The sequence below is a fragment of the Panthera leo genome, chromosome C2, assembly GCF_018350215.1.
Source record: "Panthera leo isolate Ple1 chromosome C2, P.leo_Ple1_pat1.1, whole genome shotgun sequence".
Lineage (NCBI taxonomy): Eukaryota > Metazoa > Chordata > Mammalia > Carnivora > Felidae > Panthera > Panthera leo.
The window spans coordinates 82,985,155-83,007,914 of record NC_056687.1 but is presented as its reverse complement, the minus strand read 5'-3'; the positions used below and the strand labels follow the sequence as shown (position 1 = coordinate 83,007,914).

The 22,760-nt window shown below is 42.9% G+C and overlaps 1 protein-coding gene, 1 long non-coding RNA gene and 1 pseudogene across 3 annotated transcripts in view; 2 read left to right on the top strand and 1 right to left on the bottom strand.

Annotated features, from left to right (window-relative positions):
• The window catches only part of LOC122230004, a 58,529-nt gene extending 48,890 nt beyond the window's left edge, over positions 1–9,639 (bottom strand). The window contains exons 1-2 of one of the 2 annotated variants that reach the window (XR_006207241.1): positions 9,447–9,639; positions 4,967–5,024 (exon numbers count right to left, since the gene is read on the bottom strand). This is a non-coding gene — a long non-coding RNA (uncharacterized LOC122230004). The remainder of the gene's footprint in view (positions 1–4,966; positions 5,025–9,446) is intronic. The other variant, XR_006207242.1, reaches the window with a different exon arrangement.
• EIF2B5 (eukaryotic translation initiation factor 2B subunit epsilon) lies at positions 9,634–21,014 on the top strand. Its single transcript, XM_042955643.1, has 16 exons — positions 9,634–9,892; positions 10,891–11,015; positions 11,860–12,045; positions 12,139–12,316; positions 12,404–12,484; positions 12,761–12,838; positions 13,120–13,432; positions 14,937–15,082; positions 15,721–15,862; positions 15,984–16,085; positions 16,288–16,395; positions 16,825–16,915; positions 17,224–17,347; positions 17,836–17,961; positions 18,375–18,485; positions 18,661–21,014. The coding sequence occupies exons 1-16, from the start codon at positions 9,698–9,700 to the stop codon at positions 18,718–18,720; spliced, it is 2,166 nt and encodes a 721-aa protein (XP_042811577.1). The 5' UTR covers positions 9,634–9,697; the 3' UTR covers positions 18,721–21,014.
• LOC122199097 lies at positions 15,473–15,558 on the top strand (annotated as a pseudogene).
• Positions 21,015–22,760: the final 1,746 nt, after the last annotated feature.

Sequence of the window (22,760 nt, the reverse complement as noted above, 5' to 3'; positions counted from 1 at the left end):
TAATGTGTATAATCTGCTTATTGAATGGTGTGCTGTAAATATCTATTAAATCAAATGGTTACTTGTGATATTCAAGTCTTCTGTATCCTTATTCATGTATTTCTTTGATCTACCAAACACTGAGAGAAATATATTTAAAATCTTCCTACGATGATGGATTTGTCAATTGTTTCTCATAGTTTCATTAATTTTTACTTCATATGCTCTGAAGTTTCATTTTTAGGTGCACAGAATTTGAAATATTTTCTCTTCCTGGCGAAATAAAGCTTTATCATTATAAAGTGACCATTTCAATTTCTAGTAAAAGTTCCCAACAGATTTGTTTTGAACAGTATTTGCCTTGTGCACCTTTTTCCATCTTTTTACTTTCAGCTATTCTGAGCCCTTATGTTTTAGGCGTGTTATTTGTAAACAGATATTGCTGTATTTTAGTTTTTGACCCAGTTTTTACATGAATAATAAGAAAGATCTTAGAATGTTTTAACTCTAATCATCTCCTTTCTGACTTATATTTACAAGTAATTTAGCACGTTCTTTTCTTAACTCCCCAATTCAGACATTAATATTATTTTATATCACCAATATTTATTGAGATTAGCTCACACATTTACAGTTTTACAGGGTTTTGTTTTGTTTTGTTTTTTTACTAGATCTTTCACTGTGCATCTCAAACCTTTGTTCTGGAATCTTCTTCTGCTTCGAGGTATATCTTTTAACTGTGCTATTCAATATGCGGTTCAAAATGTTGGAAATAATCAATATCTGCACTGTCTAATAAACCAGCCACTAGCCACATGTGATTATGGAGCACTTGAAATGTGGCAGTGTGACTCATTGCTGAATTTTTTGTTTTATAATTTTAATTTAAATAGCCGTATGTGGCTAGTGGCTACTGCACTGGACAGTAGAACTTTAGAAGTTCCATTAATAAAGGACTTTTGATGATTAAGTGCATGTTTTTGTTGATCTGAAAATGTATTTCACCCTTGTTCTTGAAAGATAATTTCTCTGGGAAGAGAATTCTAGGCTGACGATATTTTCTCTTAACACTTTAAAGATGTTATGCTATTATTATTTTCTGGCTTCCATTTTTTAAAATAATTTTTTAATGTTTATTTATTTTTGAGAGAGAGAAAGACAGAGACAGAGTGCAAGAGGGGGAGGGGTAGAGAGAGAGGGAGATGAAGAATCCAAAGCAGGCTCCAGGATCCAGGCTCTGGGCTGTCAGCCAGAGCTGACATGGGTCTCAATGGGCTTGAACTCACAAACTGTGTGATCATGACCTCAGCAAAAGTCGGATGCTCAACCAACTGAGCCACCCAGGCGCCCCTGGCTTGCATTTTTGCTCTAGTGAAGTCAATCTAATTTTTATTCCCTTTTATTTTTTTTAAATATTTATTCATTTTTGGGAGAGCACAAGCGGAGGAGGAGCAGAGAGAAGGGGACTGAGGATCAGAAGCAGTCTTTGCTCCAACAGGCTGACAGCAGCAAGCCCAATATGGGGCTCAAACTCACGAACTTCGAGATCATGACCTGAGTTGAAGTCGGACGCTGAACCAACTGAGCCACTCAGGTGCCCCTGTTCCCCTTTAGGTAATATATATTTCTCTGGCTGCCTTTAATTTTTTTCCTTTGGTGTTTTGCAGTTCTGCCACCTGTAAGCACCACAGTGTTGTTAATATCCTCTGGCCCCCCAGACTCAGGATCCCCTTCTTGTCCAGGTATTGGGAAAGCTCTGGTTATTTCTCCAGGTAGACTCTTTAGGAGGGAGTTACCAACAAAATTCTTGGCACCTACTGACCTGCCTCTATGGTAACCAAACATTCCAGTTTGCCAAGGACTGAGAGTTTCCTTGAGTCCAGGATGCAGGACTTTCAGTGCTAAAACTGGCATTGTCCTGGATGACAAGGACAGTTGGTCACCCTACCTACTTTCTCTCTTTTATACCACAGCTCTGCCCCTCCTCACGCACACATGTCCCCTTGTGGGAGGCTGGATAAAGAGCAGGTCAAGTATAGTGTCCCTCTGTTCCTATAATCCCTGCTCCATCAGGATTCAAGACTCAGATGTTCAAGCTGATACGTTAGCCATACTTGTTTTTTCTCTTGGCAATGCTGTCTCAGGAACCTTATTGACTCTCAGAGAGATGGCTCTCTCCCCAGCCACAAAGCTCAAGCTGTTTTCAAGAAAACTGGTCACAGAGTAGCCAAGGTCCTGGGCTCAAAGTACATTGCGGATATGGCTGGCCTCCTTCTTTACAATTTTGGAACACTCTGTCAAAAGGTACCTAAGTAAGTCTACAATAATTGCAGAATAGGTTGGTGCACAACACAGCAATGACCTCCAGGGGGTGGTGGTGCCCAACTCCACAAGCCACCCTCCAGCACCTTATTAAGGCTCAGCCCAAGCAGAGTATTATGTGTGTTAGTGACTGTTTTCCCTTTTGTCTCCCTTCTTCTCTTAAGTTTTTTTAAAAAAAATTTTTAGTGTTTATTTATTTGAGAGAAAGAGAGAGAGAGAGAGAGAGAGAGAGAGAGAGAGAGAGAACAGGTGGGGGAGGGGCAGAGAGAGAGGGAGACACGGAATCCAAAGCAGGCTCCAGGCTCAGAGCTGTCAGCACAGCTGACCCAGATCCCGACTCAGGGCTCGAACCCACGAACTGTGAGATCATGACCTGAGCTGATGTCGGATGCTTAACCAACTGAGCCACCCAAGCACCCCTTCCCTTAAGTTTTTGAGTGAAGTTTCTTTTGAATAATCCCAGCATGTTTTGCCTGAGCTATAGAAAGTTTAGAAGATATTTCTTCCTCAGCTCATCCTGGAAGACAAAGACGATTGTTATACCTATAGAAACTAGTTTTATCACTGGAGATAATAGTGAAGATTCCAGAAAAAAAAAGAAAGAAAGAAGAGAAGAGAAGAGAAAAGAAAAGAAAAAAGAAAACAGGAAAGAAAAGAAAACAGAATGGGAGAGAACTCAGAACTTTATTCTTTCATTTTCTAGCAAGCTAGGACATGAACAGTAAACATTTCAGCTATCCTATAACATATTTAGAACGCTTTCAGAACAACTCCAGATCCAAAAGTAACTAGAAAATAAACAACACTTGTGGCAGTGAACAATCAGCTCGGATTACTAAACCACAAGTGAGCCCAGATGAGAAGCACAACAGGCTCTAAGATTTCTTGTCGAAGTGCTCTAATCCACCAGCTGATGCATGCAATCCCCAAGTCCTCTTTAGCACTGCCTAGAAATGGCCTGCTCCTGTGCATGTATCAAGGGTACCCTGCAGGGGACAGATCCTACCATTATTTTGACATCTTTATAGTAGAACCTGAAGACAAAAAAAAAAAAAAAAAAGTGCCATTTAAAAGTTAAAAGAAGGGGCGCCTGGGTGGCTCAGTCGGTTAAGCGTCCGACTTCAGCTCAGGTCACGATCTCATGGTCCGTGAGTTCGAGCCCCGCGTCAGGCTCTGGGCTGATGGCTCGGAGCCTGGAGCCTGTTTCCGATTCTGTGTCTCCCTCTCTCTCTGCCCCTCCCCCGTTCATGCCTTGTCTCTCTCTGTCCCAAAAATAAATAAACGTTAAAAAAAAAAAAAAAGTTAAAAGAAAACACAGGAGAAAAACCTCTTGACACTGGATTTTGGCAACGATTTCTTAGATATGACACCAAAAGTACAGGTAACAAAAGAAAAATAGATAAGTTGGACTTCATCAAAAGTTTTTACTTTTACTTACATCAAAGGACATTATCAACAGAGGAAAGAGGCAACCCATGGAATTGGCGAAAATATTTGCAATTGATATTATCAGATAAGAGATTGATATCCAGAACATATAAAGAACTCCTACAACTTAAAAAAAAAAAAAAAAACTATTTAAAAATGGGCAAAGGACTTACATAGACATTTCTCAAAAGATACACAAATGGCCAATAATTATGCACGTGAAAAGATACTTAATATCACTAGTTATTAGAGAGATGAAAATCAAAACCACAGTGAGGGGTACCTGGGTGGCTCAGTCGGTTGAGGGTCTGACTTCAGCTCAGGTCAAGATCTCACGGGCTCATGGGTTTAAGCCCTGAGTCGGGATCCGGGTCAGCTGTGCTGATAGCTTGGCGCCTGGAGCCTGCTTCGGATTCTGTATCTCCCTCTCTCTCTCTCTACTCCTCCCCCGCTCACGCTCTGTCTCTGTCTCTCAAAAATAAATAAAAAATTTTTAAAAATGAAAAAAAAACCACAATGAGATACCACTTCATACTTATTATGATGATGATTATAAAATAAAGCTTTATAAAAAAATAACAAGTGTTGGTAAGAATGTGGAGAAATTAGAACCCTTGTGCACTGTTGGTGAGAATGCAAAGTGGTACAGCTGCTGGGGAAAACAGGAAGGCGGTTCTTCAAAAAAATTAAACACAGAATTATCATATTATCCAGAAATTTCACTTCTGGATACATACCCCAAAAAAAGTGAAAGCAAGGACTCAAACAGATATTTATACACCCATATTCATAGAAGCATTATTCACAATAGCTAAAACAGGGAATGAACCCAAGTGTCTATTAAGTGTCAAGATGAATGGATAAACAAAATATGGTGTATACATACAATGGAATGTTATTCAGCCTTAAAAAGGAAGGAAATTCTGACATATGGTACAACAGGCATGAGCCTTGAAGATATTACGCGAAGTGGGGCGCCTGGATGACTCAGTCGGTTAAGCGTCCGATTTCAACTCAGGTCATGATCCCACAGTTCAGTTCGGTCCGTGGGTTCGAGCCCCGCTTGGGCTCTGTGCTGACAGCTTCAAGATTTTGTCTCCCTCTCTCCCTGCCCCTCCCCCACTTGTGCTCTGTCTCTCTCAAAAATAAACTTTAAAAAAAATCTTTAAAAAGAAGATGTTATGCTAAGTGAAATAAACTAGTCACAAAAGAACAAACATTGCATGATTCCACTTACATAGGTATCTAGGGTAGTCAATGCTTAGAGACAAATTGTAGAATGGTGATTGTCAGAGCTAAGGGGAGAAAGAAATGAAGAGTTATTGTTTAATGAGGACAGAGCTTTAGTTCTGCAACATGAGAAGAGTTCTATGGATGGATGGTGGTGATAGCAGCACAACAACGTGTATGTCTTTTTTTTTTTTTAATTTAATTTTTTTTTACGTTTATTTATTTTTGAGACAGAGAGCAACAGAGCATGAACGGGGGAGGGTCAGAGAGAGAGGGAGACACAGAATCTGAAGCAGGCTCCAGGCTCTGAGCTGTCAGCACAGAGCCAGACGCCGGGCTTGAACTCACGGACCGCGAGATCATGACCTGAGCCAAAGTCAGACGCTTAACCAACTGAGCCACCCAGGCGCCCCAACGTGTATGTCTTTAACACTACTGAACTGTGCACTTAAAAATGGGTAAGATGTCAGGGCACCTGGGTGGCTCAGTCAGTTAAGCGTCTGACTTTGACTCAGGTCATGATCTCAGAGGTTTATGAGTTCCAGCCCCATATTGGGCTCTGTGCAGGCAGCCCGGAGCCTGGAGCCTGCTTCAGATTCTGTGTCTCCCCCTCTCTCTGCCCCTCCCATGCTCACACTCTGTCTCTCAATAACAAATAAACATTTAAAAAAAAAAATTTAAAGAAATGGTTGGGCAAATTATGGTATATTTTGGTAAATACAGAATATTATGGTAAATACAGAATATTATGGAATCATTGAAAATAGCTAGGTTTGTCTACATTCTACAGTATATTAAATAAAAATTAAGTTGCAGACAAAAATGTATTATTATCATCAGCAAATATTCAAATTGCATTGACAGTGTGTCACACAGGGTTCTAAGGGCCTTTCATATTTTTATTGAAATATAATTAGCATACAGTGTTATATTAGTTTCAAGGTACAATATGATTCAACAATTCTATACATTACTCAGTGCTCACCACAATAGGTATAGGGCTTTTTTTTTCTAAGTTTGTTTATTTATTTTGAGAGAGAGGGAGAGAGAGCAGGGGAGGGGCAGAGAGAAAGGAAGAGAGAGAATCCCAAGCAGGCTTCGCACTGTCAGTGCAGAGCCCAATGTGAGGTTAGAACCACAAATGGCAAGATCATGACCTGAGCTGAAACCAAAAGTTGGATGCTTAACTGACTGAGCCACCCAGATGCCCTGGTGGAGAACTTTTTATATGTTATCTCATTTAATCCTCACAACAATCTTATGAGATAAATACTATTATTATCCCATTTCAAAGATGAAGAAGTCCAGGCATAGAGAAAATGAGTAATCTGCCCAAGGGTAAACAGCTAGTAAATGACTGGAGCCTGTAATGGAACCCAGATTCTCTGACCCTGGAGTACCATCATATAGCATACTGTCTCTAAACATAATTCTATGCTTGGGTATGTGCGAATATACGTATATCATGTATGTATGAATATATGTATATGGTGTATGTTTGTGGGTGTCTGTGTCTGTGTGTTTAATCATATAATGTATCTCTAGACCTAGACATATAAACTTAGGGGAGAAATGGAAAGATTACCTACCGAATTATTAATAATGGTTATAATTCTCAAGGTTGGGCAGGATGACAGAAATAGGGGAAAGGATTTTCACTAATTTTGCTTGTGTGTATGTGTGATTATGTACTTGTGGATTTTAGGATCTTTCCAGTAAGCTTTTTTTCAACTTTTTTTTACTGCGGTAAAATATATATATATAACATAAAATTTACTATTTTAACCATTTTTAACTGTACATTTCAGGGCATTAAGTACATTCACATTGTTGTGCAACCAGCACCACCCTCCATCCACAGAACTCTTCGTGTTATAAAACTGAAACTCTGTACACATTAAACAACAACTCCCCGTTTCCTCCTCTTGGCCAGCCCATGGCAACCACAGTATTACTATCTGTCTATATGAATATGGTACCTCCTATAAATGGAATCATACAGTATTTGTCTTTTTGTTACTGGTTTATTTCACTTAGCAGAATTCCTCAAGGTTCATCTATGCTATAGCTTATGTCAAAATAGCCTTCCTTTTTTCAGGCTGAATAATATTCTGTTATACATATATATCACATTTTGCTCATCCATTTATTCCTCAATGGACACTTGGGTTGCTTCCATGTTTTAGCTACTGTGAATAATGCTTCTATGAATATAGGTGTACAAACATCTGAGTCCCGGCTTTCACTTTTTGGGGATATTTATCCAGAAGTAGAATTGCTGGATCATATGGTAATTCTATGTTTAATCTTTTTGAAGAACCACTGTCCTGTTTTTCCACAGTGGCTGTACTGGTTTACATTCTCACCAACAGGGTACAAAGATTCCAATTTCTCCACTTCCTCACTAACACTTGTTATTTTCTGTGTTTTATTTTAATATTTTTTAAGTTTATTTATTTATTTTGAGAGAGATAGAGCGCAAGTGTGGGGGAAGGGCAGAGAGAGAGAGAGGGAAAGAGAGAAAATCCCAAGCAGGCTCCACACCACCAGTGCAGAGCCTGACACGGGGCTCAAACCCACAAAACTGTGAGATCACACCCAGAGCCGAACCAAGAACTAGATGCCCAACCGACTGAGCCACCCATGCACTCCTGTTTTTTTTGATAGTAGCCATCCCAGTGGATGTGAGGTGATATTTCACTGTACTTTTGACCTGTAATTCCCTATTGTTTAGTGATATTGAGCATATTTTCATGTGCTTTATTGGCCATTTGTAGATCTTTTTTTGAGAAATGTTTATTTAAGAAATTTGACCCATTTTTGTTTGGATTTTTGTTGTTGTTGTTGTTGTTGTTGTTGTTGTTGTTACTGAGTCGAGTAAATTGTGAAACATACATCCTCCCTGAGCCCCTCCATTAAAAACCTTATACCCAGCTATCCGTATACACAATTTCATGACTCTAGACTTTTCACTCACCACTTTCCTGGATCACAAGAGTCATTTAAAAGTTTCTAAAATTGTGGGTGCCTGGGTGGCTCAGTCCATTAAATGTCTGACTCTTGATTTCGGCTCAGGTCATGATCTCACTGTTTATGGGATCAAGCCCCCAGCTGGGCTCTGCACTGACAGCTCAGAGCCAGCTTGGGATTCTTTCTCTTCCCCTCTCTCTGCTGCTCCCCCACTCGCTTGCATGTGCACACTCTCTCAAAATAAATAAATAATTTTTTTTTTCCTAAAATTGGACCTACTTTCCATATGCTTCACTACCACCACCACTGCTCCAACACCTGCACATCACTAATCCAATTTAATCAGCCTTTTTTTTTTCCTCTTTCTGCCCATGGATTTGTAGGACAGTAGAATAGCATCCTTTACAGTGCACATATATTTGAGTGAAAACTTCTACTGAGATGCCTTCTCCCTTTCCTTCTCCAGCCTAAATTTTCCCAAATCCTTAAGAAATGGTTTTTGCTCAGCACTATCATTAACCAGTATGGGGAAGAAATGAAAGACTCCGTGGTCCTAGGAGGGGAGCGCCTGAGTACCTCTAGTCAAACCGCAATGACCACGTGGAAACAACAAATCTAAGCCTTCTGAACCCCAAATGGCAACGTGCAAGGCCAGCAATGGTGAGAACAAGGTTTGCAGAAACTTTGCCGGATAAGCGGATCATGGATTTCGCACAGTTCTGTGTAGAAAGGGCGCTGAGCCTTGCTGGAAAACTAGTCTTCCAAATAACCGCCAAGCAGCGCTGCCTGGCTTCCCCCGCGTCCCCAAGGTCTGACTCCTCCGCAGGACTGGTTTTCTCCCTGCAGCCACCGCCTTTCCCCCCAATCATGCTCTGCCTCTCGAGCCTAGGGCTTTGCTTAGTTCCTTCCGCCTCAAAGCTTTAACTCCAGTCCCACTCAACCTTAGATCGACCTCAACTCCGCTCTAAGACACAGTAGGGTTTCAAGAAATGCTGATAGGCCGAATGAATGAAGAAATGAAGAAATCATAAAATAGTAACTTTTATCCTCACGTAACCTGGCAGAAAGATGTGGAACTCTGAAGTCAGACAGATTGGGTTCCAATACCAGTTCTTCCACTTAGTAGCTGCTGGGTGAAGTTTGCTCCTCTGAGTGTTCAAAAAATGTTTGTCGAGCGAATGAATAAGATGTGTGAAAAATTAAATGAGATAATGCTTGTATCGTCCGCTGGCCACCATCAAGTCTCCACAGAATTACTATTCTCCCTACTATATACCATGTTCTGTATTTATTTAGGTGGACTGTGAGTTCCCTGAGGAAGGAGATGTTTGGGTTCCGAACTCCCCAAGGTGCTGGGTCATATTTAAGTGACTAGAACGTAGATGGAGGACTGCAATTTTTTAAATGCTCCGGCCGAGGAAGATTACATATTCCGAATGGATCAAGCAGAGACCCCAAGTCGCATCATCCCTCGAGAAATCTCAGCCAGTTCGTGTATAAAAGAAGGCCTACCATACCTGCAATTCGAGTCTGTGCGCCTTAGGACTCCACCCCACCCCGCGCCTCCATCCGCTGAGCCCAAAGGCGGCCCACGACTTGCTCCTCCCAGGGGCCGGCGCCTAGGGAACACGCCTGCGCACTGCTCTCTCCTTGTCTCCTCCCTCCTTCCTTTCGTTGGTCCTTCGCGTTTCGAGCGCTGGGTCCTTTTTGTCCCCTACTCCGAGCGGTGTCAGCTTCCGTGCGGAAGCGGTGGCCGTGAGGGAAGAAGATGGCGGCGACTGTGGTGGCGTCGCCTGGTGCGGTGGCTAGTCGGGCCAACAAGCGCAGCGGCCCTGGGCCGGGAAGCGGCAGCGGCGCGGGAGCCAAAGGGTCGGAGGAGGAACCGCCGCCGCCCCTACAAGCAGTTCTGGTGGCAGATAGCTTCAATCGCCGCTTCTTCCCCATCTCCAAGGACCAGCCTCGGGTGAGCACCGCGCGCGGAAGCAGCCAAAGGGCCCGAAGGTGGCCGGGCTACAGCAGGTTATCCTTTCGGCTGCCTAGTGGGGGGTGCTCTGGCAGATGGGCACTCATGCTGACCACCTCAGGTTTGAAAGGCTTGTATAGGGCTCGATGTAGAAGTAGTGCTTGTGAGAAGTCTTCACACGGGGATTCAGTGCCCCAGGAGGAGGCTGTGCTGCCTTTAACCGTGCAATGGAAAAAGAGATCCTTAGGTGAATGGGAACAGCACTTCCTTTTGCCTGCAAAAAGGGAGGTCATATGCCTGAAAAAAGAGCACCGGTAACAGTCTGATCCCATAGTAAGAGCTGTCTTGAATCCCGGAGGGTGTCCTTTTTTTCTTTCCAGGTTTTAATGACAGACGGTGCCATCTGTCAAAAGGAAGACAACTGGTTTAGTGGCCGGTTGCCAGCAGACCCCGTATTGTCTAGATACGGGGGAATTGGACTGAGCTAGTCTTAGGGATTGCAGGGTCACTCAGCAGTCACTAGTTCAAAGACAGCTGCATTTGGATAAGAAAAAATCCTAACTTCCCACACCTCCCAAAAAACCTAATGGCTGTTCATTTTGGACAAATGATTGGGATGGCCAGAAAGAGATCTGGAAGGAAATTTTATGGAGGAAAGGGACTTATCACTGCTTACGTTTCTGGAGATAAGATTGATTTTTAGTATTATCCTTTGCCAGAGTGGCCTGTTGTCCTGTAGCAGCTGTGTGTCCGTTGCTAGGCAAGCAGATTCCATGCTTGCTGTTACATTCTCATCCAAGGTTCTCATGCTTAGAGCATGCCATGAACATCAAAGGTAGGGGCCTGATTACTTTTAACTTTAGAAGATAAAGTAAAACAATAGCGTTTGGGAACACTGGTAGGGGAGTGAAAATTGTGGTTAAGTGGAGGAAAGAATAGTGCCCAGCGGGCCTTTCTGAATTCAAAAATTAAGACTTTTTTCATCTCCTGCCCTCCAGGTCCTCTTGCCCCTGGCCAATGTGGCACTAATTGACTACACTCTGGAATTTCTGACCGCCACAGGTGTACAGGAAACCTTTGTTTTTTGTTGCTGGAAGGCTGCTCAAATCAAGGAACATTTACTGTAAGACTCTGCAACTTTTCTTTCCATATTTCACCATTTTTTCCAGTTTCCTTAGGATGGTTGTAACTAAGTAAGGAGAAATTATGAGGGGAAAAAATGGTCTATTTGGATTCCATCATAAGGACTAAGGGCATTCTCTTCACCTATCAGGAGGTGAGCAGCTGAAGTTGTGACAAAGATTAAAGAATAACATTTGGATTTTTTCTAAATCTCATTTATAAAGTTTGATCTTGTTGATTTTGCTTTGATTTAAAGGCTCTAATATGGAAGTCATAAGAGAAACATCTTTGTTTTGCCACTGAGCTTCTAAATATTGAGCTCTTCCTCATCTTTGTATTCACAGTGCCTAGCTTAGTACAAAGCACGTAGTAAATAAACACTTAACAAATGTTTGGTGAAATCTTCTTGAAAAAGAGTGAATCTTAGGATTTATGGAAGTTTAGGGAATAAAGACTAGGATATTAGCATGGTGTCCTTTAGACAGCTCCTAAATTTGGTTTGGACTTTGCAAGGAGAGAAGTGGCATGGAAAGTGTGTTCCCAGGATACTTTGTATACTCTTAAGTCTCAGCAGGATTTTGAACTCAGATCCATGTTTGGGGACAGGTGTCAGGGTATGGAGAAGAAATAACTATGTTTCTCTAACCCATAAAACAAGACTGGTGACACAGGATGCTGAAACCATTAATTATAGTTCATAAATCTCTTTGAAGTAGAGGATGCTGGCAGGAACCCAGAAAAGCTGTAGAGAAGGTGTGTGAATGTTGAATGGGGGAGAAAAATAGGGAAGCTCTACGCAATCTTTATGCTTGATTTGCTCGTTCCCCTCATCCGCCTTCCTTTAGGAAATCCAAGTGGTGCCGCCCTACATCCCTCAACGTGGTTCGAATAATTACATCAGAATTATATCGATCACTGGGGGATGTTCTCCGTGATGTTGATGCCAAGGCCTTGGTGCGCTCTGACTTCCTTCTGGTGTATGGGGATGTCATCTCAAACATCAATATTACCAAAGCCCTGGAAGAACACAGGTCAGGATGGGAAGATGGTAAGGACAAAGGGTTTGGAACCAGCAGAGCCCTAAGACTGCTATTTTGCTGCTCTCTCCTTCCTATCCTTTATAGATTGAGGCGGAAGCTAGAAAAAAATGTATCTGTGATGACAATGATCTTCAAAGAGTCATCCCCTAGCCACCCAACTCGTTGCCATGAGGACAATGTGGTAGTGGCTGTGGATAGTGCCACAAACCGGGTTCTCCATTTCCAGAAGACCCAAGGTCTTCGACGGTTTTCTTTTCCTCTGGTATGTGGGTATCTGGGGTCCTTGAGACGGGAAAGTGACAGGCTTTAGCAGGAGACATGTTGAAGTGCTTGTAACTTCTCCCTACAGAGTTTGTTCCAGGGCAGTGGAGATGGTATAGAGATTCGCTATGATTTACTGGACTGTCACATCAGCATCTGCTCTCCTCAGGTGAGCTTTTCAGGGCCAGAGCTGCATATCCAAAGAGTAAAACTCTGAGGTATGTTATTGCTCCTTTAGAAGGCCAGGGTATATTTCTTCTCCCTTTTTCTCTTATCAGTTCCACAGTAAATGGGTGCTTCATCTTGACCCCAGGATCCCATTGGGAGCCTTTTTGGGATTCTGGCCCTTGTCCAACTGTCATAGGGTCTGATAGGTCTCTAGAGGCTTATCTTCGCTTCCAGAGAATAGCACTTACCATGGTGCCACCCAACATCCCCCCCACAGGTGGCTCAACTCTTTACAGACAACTTTGACTACCAAACTCGAGATGACTTTGTGCGAGGCCTGTTAGTGAATGAGGAGGTAAGAAAAGGTTCCCATGCCTCTTTAGAAGAGGGCTGTGATTTTATCCCATGCTGATAATTTTTGGTCCTCTTTTGTGTTTTATTGAGCCTTACGAGTAAGGAAAAGAACTAGGGGGTGGGGCGGGGGGAGAGGGAAGCAATATACAAAGAAACATCTTGACCATTTGGCTAGGACATTGAAAGGCAGAGGGGAACTTAAAGTTAGGAAAGAATTGTACCTGGTTGTGTTCTTCCTCTCTTACTTACTTGGGTGACCGCCCTTTCCTTGTCCCCTTTCAGATCCTAGGGAACCAGATCCACATGCACGTGACAACTAGGGAATATGGTGCCCGGGTCTCCAACCTACACATGTATGCGGCTGTCTGTGCTGATGTCATCCGCCGATGGGTCTACCCACTCACGCCAGAGGCAAACTTCACTGACAGCACAACCCAGAACTGCACTCATTCCCGGCATAACATTTACCGAGGGCCTGAAGTCAGCCTAGGCCACGGCAGCGTCCTGGAGGAAAATGTGCTTCTGGGCTCTGGCACTGTCATTGGCAGCAATTGCTCTATTACCAACAGTGTCATTGGCCCTGGCTGCCGCATTGGTGAGCACAGGTGGGGAAATCAAACTGGTCACCCTAGGAGCAGGAACGTGGGGAGCCCCATGTCTTCAGAGAAAGAGAGGGATCGTTCCTGAGAATGAGGAACTAGTGTGGCTACCTTAGTAAAGGACAGAATAGGGATGTGAAATTTGTGGCCTTTAATTTGTGGCCTGTGAGCCTCTTATTGGGTGACCCTTCACATTCCAGAGTACCTTATTCACATTCAGGACCAAGTGGATAATTAACATGCAATAATAACATCTGTTTGGTGCATTGCAGTTTTACAAAGGGGTTTTGCGTACATCGTTTCATTTATCCTCACAAAAACCTTGTGAAGTGAGTATTATTTATTCTCAGTTTATAGCCAAGCAAACAGGCTCAAAGAGGTTTATCTCCCTCAGGGTTATAAGCTAATGAGAGGCAGTGCTAGGACTTGAATGTGAGTATTCTAAGTACAGCATTCTTTTTACTCTACCATTACTACCTGGTTGCTTCTTGGTAAGTCACTTTGGTTATAGGAATGTGATGCTTTTAATGGAACTGGCCCTTTAACGTTTGTTTTTTTTTTTTTTAATTTATTTTTGGGACAGAGAGAGACAGAGCATGAACGGGGGAGGGGCAGAGAGAGAGGGGGAGACAGAATCGGAAACAGGCTCCAGGCTCCGAGCCATCAGCCCAGAGCCTGACGCGGGGTTCGAACTCACGGACTGCGAGATCGTGACCTGGCTGAAGTCGGACGCTTAACCGACTGCGCCACCCAGGCGCCCTGGAACTGGCCCTTTAAAAGAACAACAATAAAATTCGAATTCTAAAATGTACAAGAAGAGGAGCAGGCATCTGGCTGGCTTAGTCAACAGAGTACGGGACTCTTGATCTAGGGGTTGTGAGTTCAAGCCCTGCATTGGGTGTAGAGATTACTTAAAATCTTTTTTTTTTTTTTTTTTTAATTTTTTTTATTATTATGTTTATTTATTTTGAGAAAGAGAGAGACACACAGAATCCGAAGCAAGGCTCCAGGCTCTGAGCTGTCAGCACAGAGCCCGATGTGGGGCTCAAACCCATGAGTGGGAGATCATGACCTGACTCCAAGTCGGATGCTCAACCGACTGAGCCACCCAGGCGCCCCTTAAAATCTTTTTTAAAAATTGAAATGTACAAGAAGAGATGGAAAAATTGAGTTCTACTTCTAGACGTGGATATGATTCTAACAAGGATCTTGAGTTCAAAGGATATCTTGAGTTCAGATATCTTGAAGGTTCTCAGGTACTTAAGTGCAGTATATAGTCTGTGATTGTTGCAAATGGGGTGAGCTAGTGGAGGATGGTCGTGGTAAACACTGTTCTATTCTCAGGCTGGAGCTTAGAAGGGGAGAGGGTGTTTCTGGTGAATAAGGGATGCAGTATCAGAGCTGGGTGGGAGTTGTGCTGCTATCAGTCAGCCCTGTCCTCCAGGAATGGCCCTGGTCTGGAGCCCTGAGTGACCAGGAATGCTTCCTGTCCTGAGCCAGGTGATAACGTGGTGCTGGACCAGGCCTACCTGTGGCAGGGTGTCCGAGTGGCTGCTGGAGCACAGATCCATCAATCTCTGCTCTGTGACAATGCTGAAGTCAAGGAACAAGTTACACTGAAGCCACGCTGTGTCCTTACTTCCCAGGTAAGACCATCTCCATACTGCACACAAGCCCCAAAATGGTTGGTGGTCATGTTGAGCCAGAGGGGCCTTATGTCCACCCATGTTCCAGCCTGAATTGAGAGTCCCAATCCAGTGGATTCTTTTTTTTTCTTTTCTTTTTTTTTTTTTCTTTTTTTCTTTTTTTTTTTTTTTGAGAGAGAGCACGTGTGCTTGCACACACACAAGTAGGGGAGGGACAGAGAGAGAGGGAGAGAGAATCCCAAGCAGGCTCCACACTGTCAGCGTAGAGCTGGACGCAGGACTCAATCCCATGTGAGATCATGACCCAAGCCGAAATCAAGAGTTGGAGGCTTAACTGACTGAACCACCAGGCAGCCCCCCTTGTTTTTAATGTTTATTTATTCTGAGAGAAGCTTTGTGCAGTGGCAGTATCGTAGCCAATGAGGTTTATCCGAGGCACGATTATTGCTAATTGAAAACTATTTATTCTGAGAGAGAGCGTGAGCACACGGGGCAGAAACAGGGGGAGAGAGCGCAAATCCAGTGGATTCATTTATCTTCTACTTAGCTTAGTAAAAATAGTTGCTCTCATTGTCAGGATGTACCTTTTCCCAACACACTGATGGATCTGTGCCACCTACTCTTTTTTGGTCCCCTAGGTGGTAGTGGGCCCAGACATCACGCTGCCTGAGGGCTCGGTGATCTCTTTGCACCCTCCAGATGCAGAGGAAGATGAGGACGATGGCCAGTTCAGTGACGATTCTGGGGCTAACCAAGAAAAGGAGAAAGTGAAGCTGAAAGGTGTGAGGCTTAGCAGGTGTGGGGCATCTGTGTGTCTCTTTGCCCCGTGGGAAAACCAGTATTTCCTCCTAGAGTGATTGTGCTTCTCCTGTGCCTTCACTAAAGATCAATGCTTTTCCAGGTTACAATCCAGCAGAAGTTGGAGTTGCTGGCCAGGGCTACCTCTGGAAAGCTGCAGACATGAATGTGGAAGAGGAAGAGGAACTACGGCAGAATCTATGGGGTGAGCTAGGCCTTATTCCTGTCACCCCCCCCCCCCCCCCCACACACACACACACTCCTAAGTCGGAATATTTTGAAGGAGAGTGAATACTTCAGAATCAGACCACTTGTTTATTACTTTATTCATTCAGACAGGGTAGATAGATTACTCTGTGTCAATGGCTCTTTCCTTTTCTTGTTTCTCACCCTTAATGGGTTCTCAGGACTCACAATCAATGTGGAAGAAGAGAGTGAAACTGAGAGTGAGCAGAGTATGGATGCTGAGGAGCTAGACAGCCGAACGGGCTCCCCACAGATGGATGACTTCAAAGGTGAGTGGCCAGGGGAGCAGTGTCCTGGGACAAAAGAGGAAAACTTCCAGTTCATTCTTTGTCTGGATCGACTAGCCAGAGACTTGTGTTTTTCCCAGAAGGGGTTTGGTATAAAATCAGGCCCGTAGGGTGCTGGGGTGGGCTCAGTAGGTTAAGCATCCAACTCTTAATTTCGGCTCAGATCGTGATCTCACAGTTTATGAGTTCAAGCCCCATGTTGGGCTCTGCGCTAACAGTGCAGAGCCTGCTTGGGATTCTCTCCCTCTCTCTCTGTCCCTCCCCTGCTCATGCGCGCTCGCTCTCTCTCTCTCTCTCTCTCTCTCTCAAAATAAATAAATATTTAAAATAAATAAATGATAAGGTCAGGAGTAGAGAACTTAAAGCATTCTGGAGTGATGTTGGCTCATGAACTTTTTCGTTTGATTTTAGTATTCCAGAATGAAGTCCTGGGAACACTACAGCGGGGCAAGGAGGAGAACATTTCTTGTGACAATCTAGTCCTAGAGATCAACTCTCTCAAGTAAGAGCAGCCCTTCCCTCTGCTCCTGTCCGCTGGGTAATCCCAGGCAGGTAGAGGTTCTCTCCTGTTTCTTTCCCAGATAGGAACTGATTCCCTCAACGTCCCAAGTGAGCAAGGCTAGTAGAGAATTAGGATGATTCAAGGAGAATGTTAGGTTCTGGCCTCAGCATAGGCTTCCCTCTTCCAAAGTCTTCCCCTTGCATGTTGTTCCATCTGACTTCTCCCCCAGTGTCCTGTCAAAGTCATGGTCCTACAAGCAAGCTGAAAGGGCCAGTGAAGGCCCTGGTGTCACCCCAGTCTTCCCACAGATACGCCTACAACATAAGTCTAAAGGAGGTGATGCAGGTATTGAGCCACGTGGTCCTGGAGTTCCCCTTCCAACAGATGGATTCCCTGCTGGACCCAAACCGTTACTGCGCCCTACTGCTTCCCGTGAGTAAAGATGGGCTGAAGACAAGAGATTGGGTGGTGGCAGATCATCATTCTTGCTGTGTTTCACTTTAAATATCTTACTGTGGGATATGTGTTACTTGTGGTTCCTTTCTCCTTGCCTCTGGGTATAGATTGGGTACAAGAGCAGCCCAAAGATACATCCAGAATAGTCCTAGACTTTTATACTCTCTGACTGAAATGATTTAGCACAGAATGAGATCAACCTTTAGGCTGGCAATAGGTATGTTGAGGCAGCCTGTAGCATCTGACCCCCTTTTACCTTCTCTGGGAAATCTTTTCTTTTTCACCAACCCTGACTGCCAGCAACTCCCAAGTCCCTCTGACATGATTCCTCAGGCCTGTATCATCTCCCGCTTGTTTTCCCATATCCTGATAGTCCTCTGTTATCGATATTGACTTTCTTTGCTATCTAGATTTAGGTGCATGCTCAGGAATATATTGCAGTTCCCTTCTCCTTTCTTCCATAGCTTCTCAAAGCCTGGAGTCCTGTTTTTAGGAACTACATAAAGCGTGCAGCTGATCATTTGGAAGCATTGGCAGCCATTGAGGACTTCTTCCTGGAGCATGAAGCTCTTAGTACTTCCCTGGCCAAGGTGAATACCTCAAGCCCCCTAGTCCTGCATTTGCTTTGAAACAGACCTTGGCTGCCTTCATGGAGACACAAAACAGGCTGACATGAATCCAGTATGGGGTTTGATTAATAGCACCATCTACCCCTATTATCATGCTGTTTGCTAGGATGTACAGCTTGGAGCCAGGCTAGTAAGGCAACCATTTGGTGATTATCCCAGGAACCAAACAAAAGTTCCAGAAGTTAAACCTATCCCAGTAGCAGAGTGAACAGCTCATTCTTGTCTATTTTTAAAGCAACTGCTTGGTGTTTAAAAGGAAGCTGATAGTTTGGTGGAAAGAGGTGCTAAGATCTCGCTTCCTCTTTCTCTGTTATCTATTATATCTTGCTGGGTTCTTTGAGGTCCCTGAGATCTCCTCTGCTGGCCTTCTGCAGGTGCTGATGGCTTTCTACCAGCTAGAGATCCTGGCTGAGGAAACAATCCTGAGCTGGTTCAGCCAAAGGGATATGACTGATAAGGGGCAGCAATTGCGCAAGAACCAACAGGTGAGTCAGGCTGCCCTCCTGTGACCACAATGGTTGTCTGGTCCCTGGCTCTTGGTCATAGATTCCAGGGTGGTTGGTCCCTGGGACTCTGGCTGCTCAAGCTGTTTATCTGCTAAGGAGAACAGAAGGGTTATATTCCCCTTCCTCAATAGCTTTCCACTCTGCTTCCTTACAGCTGCAGAGGTTCATCCAGTGGCTAAAAGAGGCAGAAGAGGAATCATCTGAAGATGACTGAAGTCACACCGCCTGCTCCTATGGGTGTGTTGATAGCCCTCCTGGCTTCTGGACCAGAGCAGATGGGAGGCTAGTTGCAGAAGGATGAGTGATCACCATCCAAGCTGAGACTTAAAGGAGCAGAGGCTGGAACTACAGTATTCTTCCCACCTCCAGTAACCATGTGCCTCCCATCCTGACTGGGGAGTTGGGAAAAGGGAAGTTGGGCTGGAACAAAGCTCTGCCTAAAGAGGAGCAAGGCAAGCCCTGCAGTTAGAGGAAGCCCAGAGGAATAGTTTTGTGCTCTGGCTTTCCCTCAGGGAACAGCAGAGAGCAACTGGCCCTTTCTGCTGCTTGTATTTGTTAATATTAAAAAAAAAAAAAGAGGGGGATGTATTTGGTTTCTCTCCAACTCTGACTGATCAGCTCTTAAAATAGGTGACCAAAGAGTTCTGAACCTGGCAGCTTTTCCTTAACACCTGGGAGAGAGGGAGAGGAAGGGTGTTACTGCCACTAGGTGGTACTGTGGTGCCTTGCTAATTGACCATTGCCTTGGCTCAAGGGTAGTGAAAGGCCTAGATTCTTTTCCAGCCTCTGTGGACCAATTTGTGGTCCTGGAGTAGTATTCCTGAGCCTATTTCCATAGAAAGTCCTAATGCAAACACTTTGCTGTCAGAGGGTGATTATCCAAACATATGTAAAGTCCATTGACCAACTGCCATGCTTTGTGCAATAGATCCAGTACAATTATCAGGGAAACTGGGATATTCAGCATCTTAAAGATAAGGAAGTTTGCTTAAGGTCTCAAGACTCTTGAGGAGCAAAGCTAAGGGCTTGAATCTCATAATCTAGAATTCTTTATGTTTCAGCATATTCAGTGTCTCAGTGAAGGGAAATTGCCTCCAGAGGCAAATATAACCCCAAGCCAGCAATGAGTATCCTAAGAACAGAGAAAGATCCTATGAAATGGCTTACTGTATGGTAAGCATTTTGCTAAATACTTTTCATGTGTTTAAACTTCACAGTAGACAATAGGTCATATCCCCATTTTCAGATGAAGAACCTAAATTTCAGAGAGGTCCTGTAACTGGTCATTGATAAAGCTGGAGTTTGCCATTTTGCTCTGTTGTCCCCTTTAACTTCAACTATGAGACATGCTCTTCTGTCTCATCTTTTTAAGCTCTTTTTTGCTGTCCTAAAACCTTTACCCTATTGACACTTAAACTGTGGCAAATGTTACTGGTAACCAGTGATCCTCCTGGACATCACAGAAAATGGTTGCCATTATTCATTTTAGTTGGGTAAAAAGGAGTAAGCTGAGGAAAAGAATACTGAATTGTATTCAAGGGTGTGAATGGGCAGTACCGAGTATTTCTAAAGAGTGAAAAAACAGGATTTGGCTTAATTTACTTTTCTTGTTCAGTAAATCTCAGTTTCTGCTTTTTCATATGTAGGAACTAGTGCCTAGAGGGCATATGAAGGTTAAGGCATGGACTACTAGGAGCTGTTAAATACAAATAACTTTAGGGCATCTCTGATTTGTACCTAATGGGTAGCAGAGATTAGAGGTGGCCTATAGAACTTTTTAGAAGGAAGAGATTCCTTCCAGAAGAGTAATTAGGGAAGGATTAGAGGATTGTGACACTTGAGTGGCCTAAAAGCAGGAAAGGGTAGAAGGGGATATTAAAAACAAAGCAAAGGATTTCCATTTAAATGTGGTATACTAAACACATGGGGTTTTGTTTTGTTTTGTTTTTTGTCTTACTTTTTCAAAAACCCCATTCAAATGCCAGTAATGAAATTCTTCAAAAAAGGCACATGACTCAATAAGGAAAACCAGAGGTGATCACAGTGAATAAGAGACATTAACATTTTGGAAAATGAAAAATAAATCAAAGAGTGAAAGTTGATTTAACAGAGCAGAATGAGATGGGTTCTCTCTGCTGAGGTGGTTATTAACAAGAAGCAAACCCAGTGTGCCCTTTTGAACCCAGAAGAGGTTCAGCAAAGGGGATAAGGATTGGGGCTGAGAATGGGGTGGGTGCAGGAGAATCAAAGATCTGTATAAGAAAAGGCCCCCCAGGTTTCTACCTCATCTGGTTTAGCCAGGTAATTACCCCAACTGTCCTGCAAGAAATGGGAGATTTAGTCTGAAGAAAGGGAGAGGAAATTATAAAAGAAATATTTATGAAGTTTTCTTAAACCCAAAAGGCAGGACTTTTCAGACTAACAGCTCATGAGTGCCCAGTAGAATGAATGAAATAGCCCCATGAAATTTCAGAACTTTAAGGAAAAGATATTAGAGCCTCTGGACTCAAGAGCAGACATGGGGATGGGGGTGAGGGGCTAGATTGGAAATAAGGGATTAAGTGAAAGTGTATGAGTGGTAGGGCTCTGAATATCAGCACACACCAGGCAAAAACAAGCTGAATAAGTGCAGGGGAAAAAAAGCCTTTCAATACTTATACTTTTTGTTTTCTCAAAACAAAAAACCATCTTTACCCTATTTGATCATCGTACAGTGAATCCTGTTAGTTAAAAAGCCCTGTACCTCGACAGAGCTTCCAATCAGCTTTTTAGTATTTCACTCTTAAATGTGAATAGACTGCCGATGGTTATCAAACATTTGAGGAAACTTTGAACATGAAAGGCAGAGACCAAAACAAAATTGAAACCGAGGAAACCATGACAAAGTAGGGAGTTATTTGAAAACCTCAGGGAGGGGGGCTAGCTATAATTATTCTCAAAAAATATTGTGTCTGAAGACAGTACTATGAAAAGGGAGAACTAGATAACAAAAATTTTTTTCAAACAAGTTTTTAGAAATTAAGTAAATTGTTTCCTACTGAGAATTGGAGGACTAGAGAACTGAATAGGATGGAGATGTTATCCATCCTTATGTAGTTGAATTTTGAGTTGTGACATTTTACCTATCCAATTGGATAGGGGAAAGGTTGGAAATAAGAAAATCTTGCAAAAAGATGCAGTCATTCAAAAATAAAAGGGAATGGTTGATAAAGGAAGAATCCAGAAGGTCCAACATCTAACAAGTTGTAAAAAGTATGGGGAAGATAGTAGTGATGTTACTAAGTAAGGAAATATTGTTGAATTTCTCGATGGAAAGGACTCACTAAGTGCCTAGCACAGTGAATAAGCACCAAGATATATCGCCATGAAATTTCAGAACCTCAGGAATAAAGGGAACTTCTAAAAACTTACAGAAAGAGTAAAAACAAGTCATGTGCAAAGCCTTAGGGAAAAATAGAGATCTAACTGCTTAATAGCAACACTGGAAGCTGGAAGACAATGTAGTGATACCTTCAAAATTCTGAAGGAAAATTACTTTCAACTCAATCATGTTTTCAGATTTGCAAGTTCTCAAAAGGGGTTTTATTTCCCATACTCTCAAGCCACCAAAGGGTGTGCTTTATCAAAGCAAAGGAGTAAAAAGTATCCAGGAAATGGGGATCCAACACAGAGGAGAGGTAATTCAGAACATGATGCAGAGAAGTCCCAGGGTGAGAGCTGTGCATAGGCTGAGACATCCAACAGTGTCGACCAGAGCAAGAGAGCAGAAGGTTCCAAGGGAGAAAATGGTTGGATAATCTATTTGACTATGTAAACAATATGTATTGAGAAACTTAGATTATGTAGTAAGACTTAATGGTAGATATATAAAAAAGCAAATGAAAAAGGAAGGCTATGATTAATGCCAGCAGAAATAAAAAGTTGTGAAGGAAGCATTTACTCAGTGAAAATGTCAATACTAAAATCTATACTGATTTAACCAAAAAGGATAATTTTACTATTTTAAGAGGCTAGGGGGAAGGTGGAAGAAAAATAAATCCATCAATGAAAATTGGAAGTAATATGCAATATCTAGAATGTATAGATCAAGAAATAGTGTAAGCTTTAAAAGTATACTGGGGTAGGGAGGAAAATGGGACAGAGAAATGCTGTTAAGAGCTTAACATGCACATATATTCAATTAAAAAAAAAGGGTATGAAGTGAAAATGCACAAGATATGTGCAGGTACTAGCAATTAGGTTGATTTGCTGAAG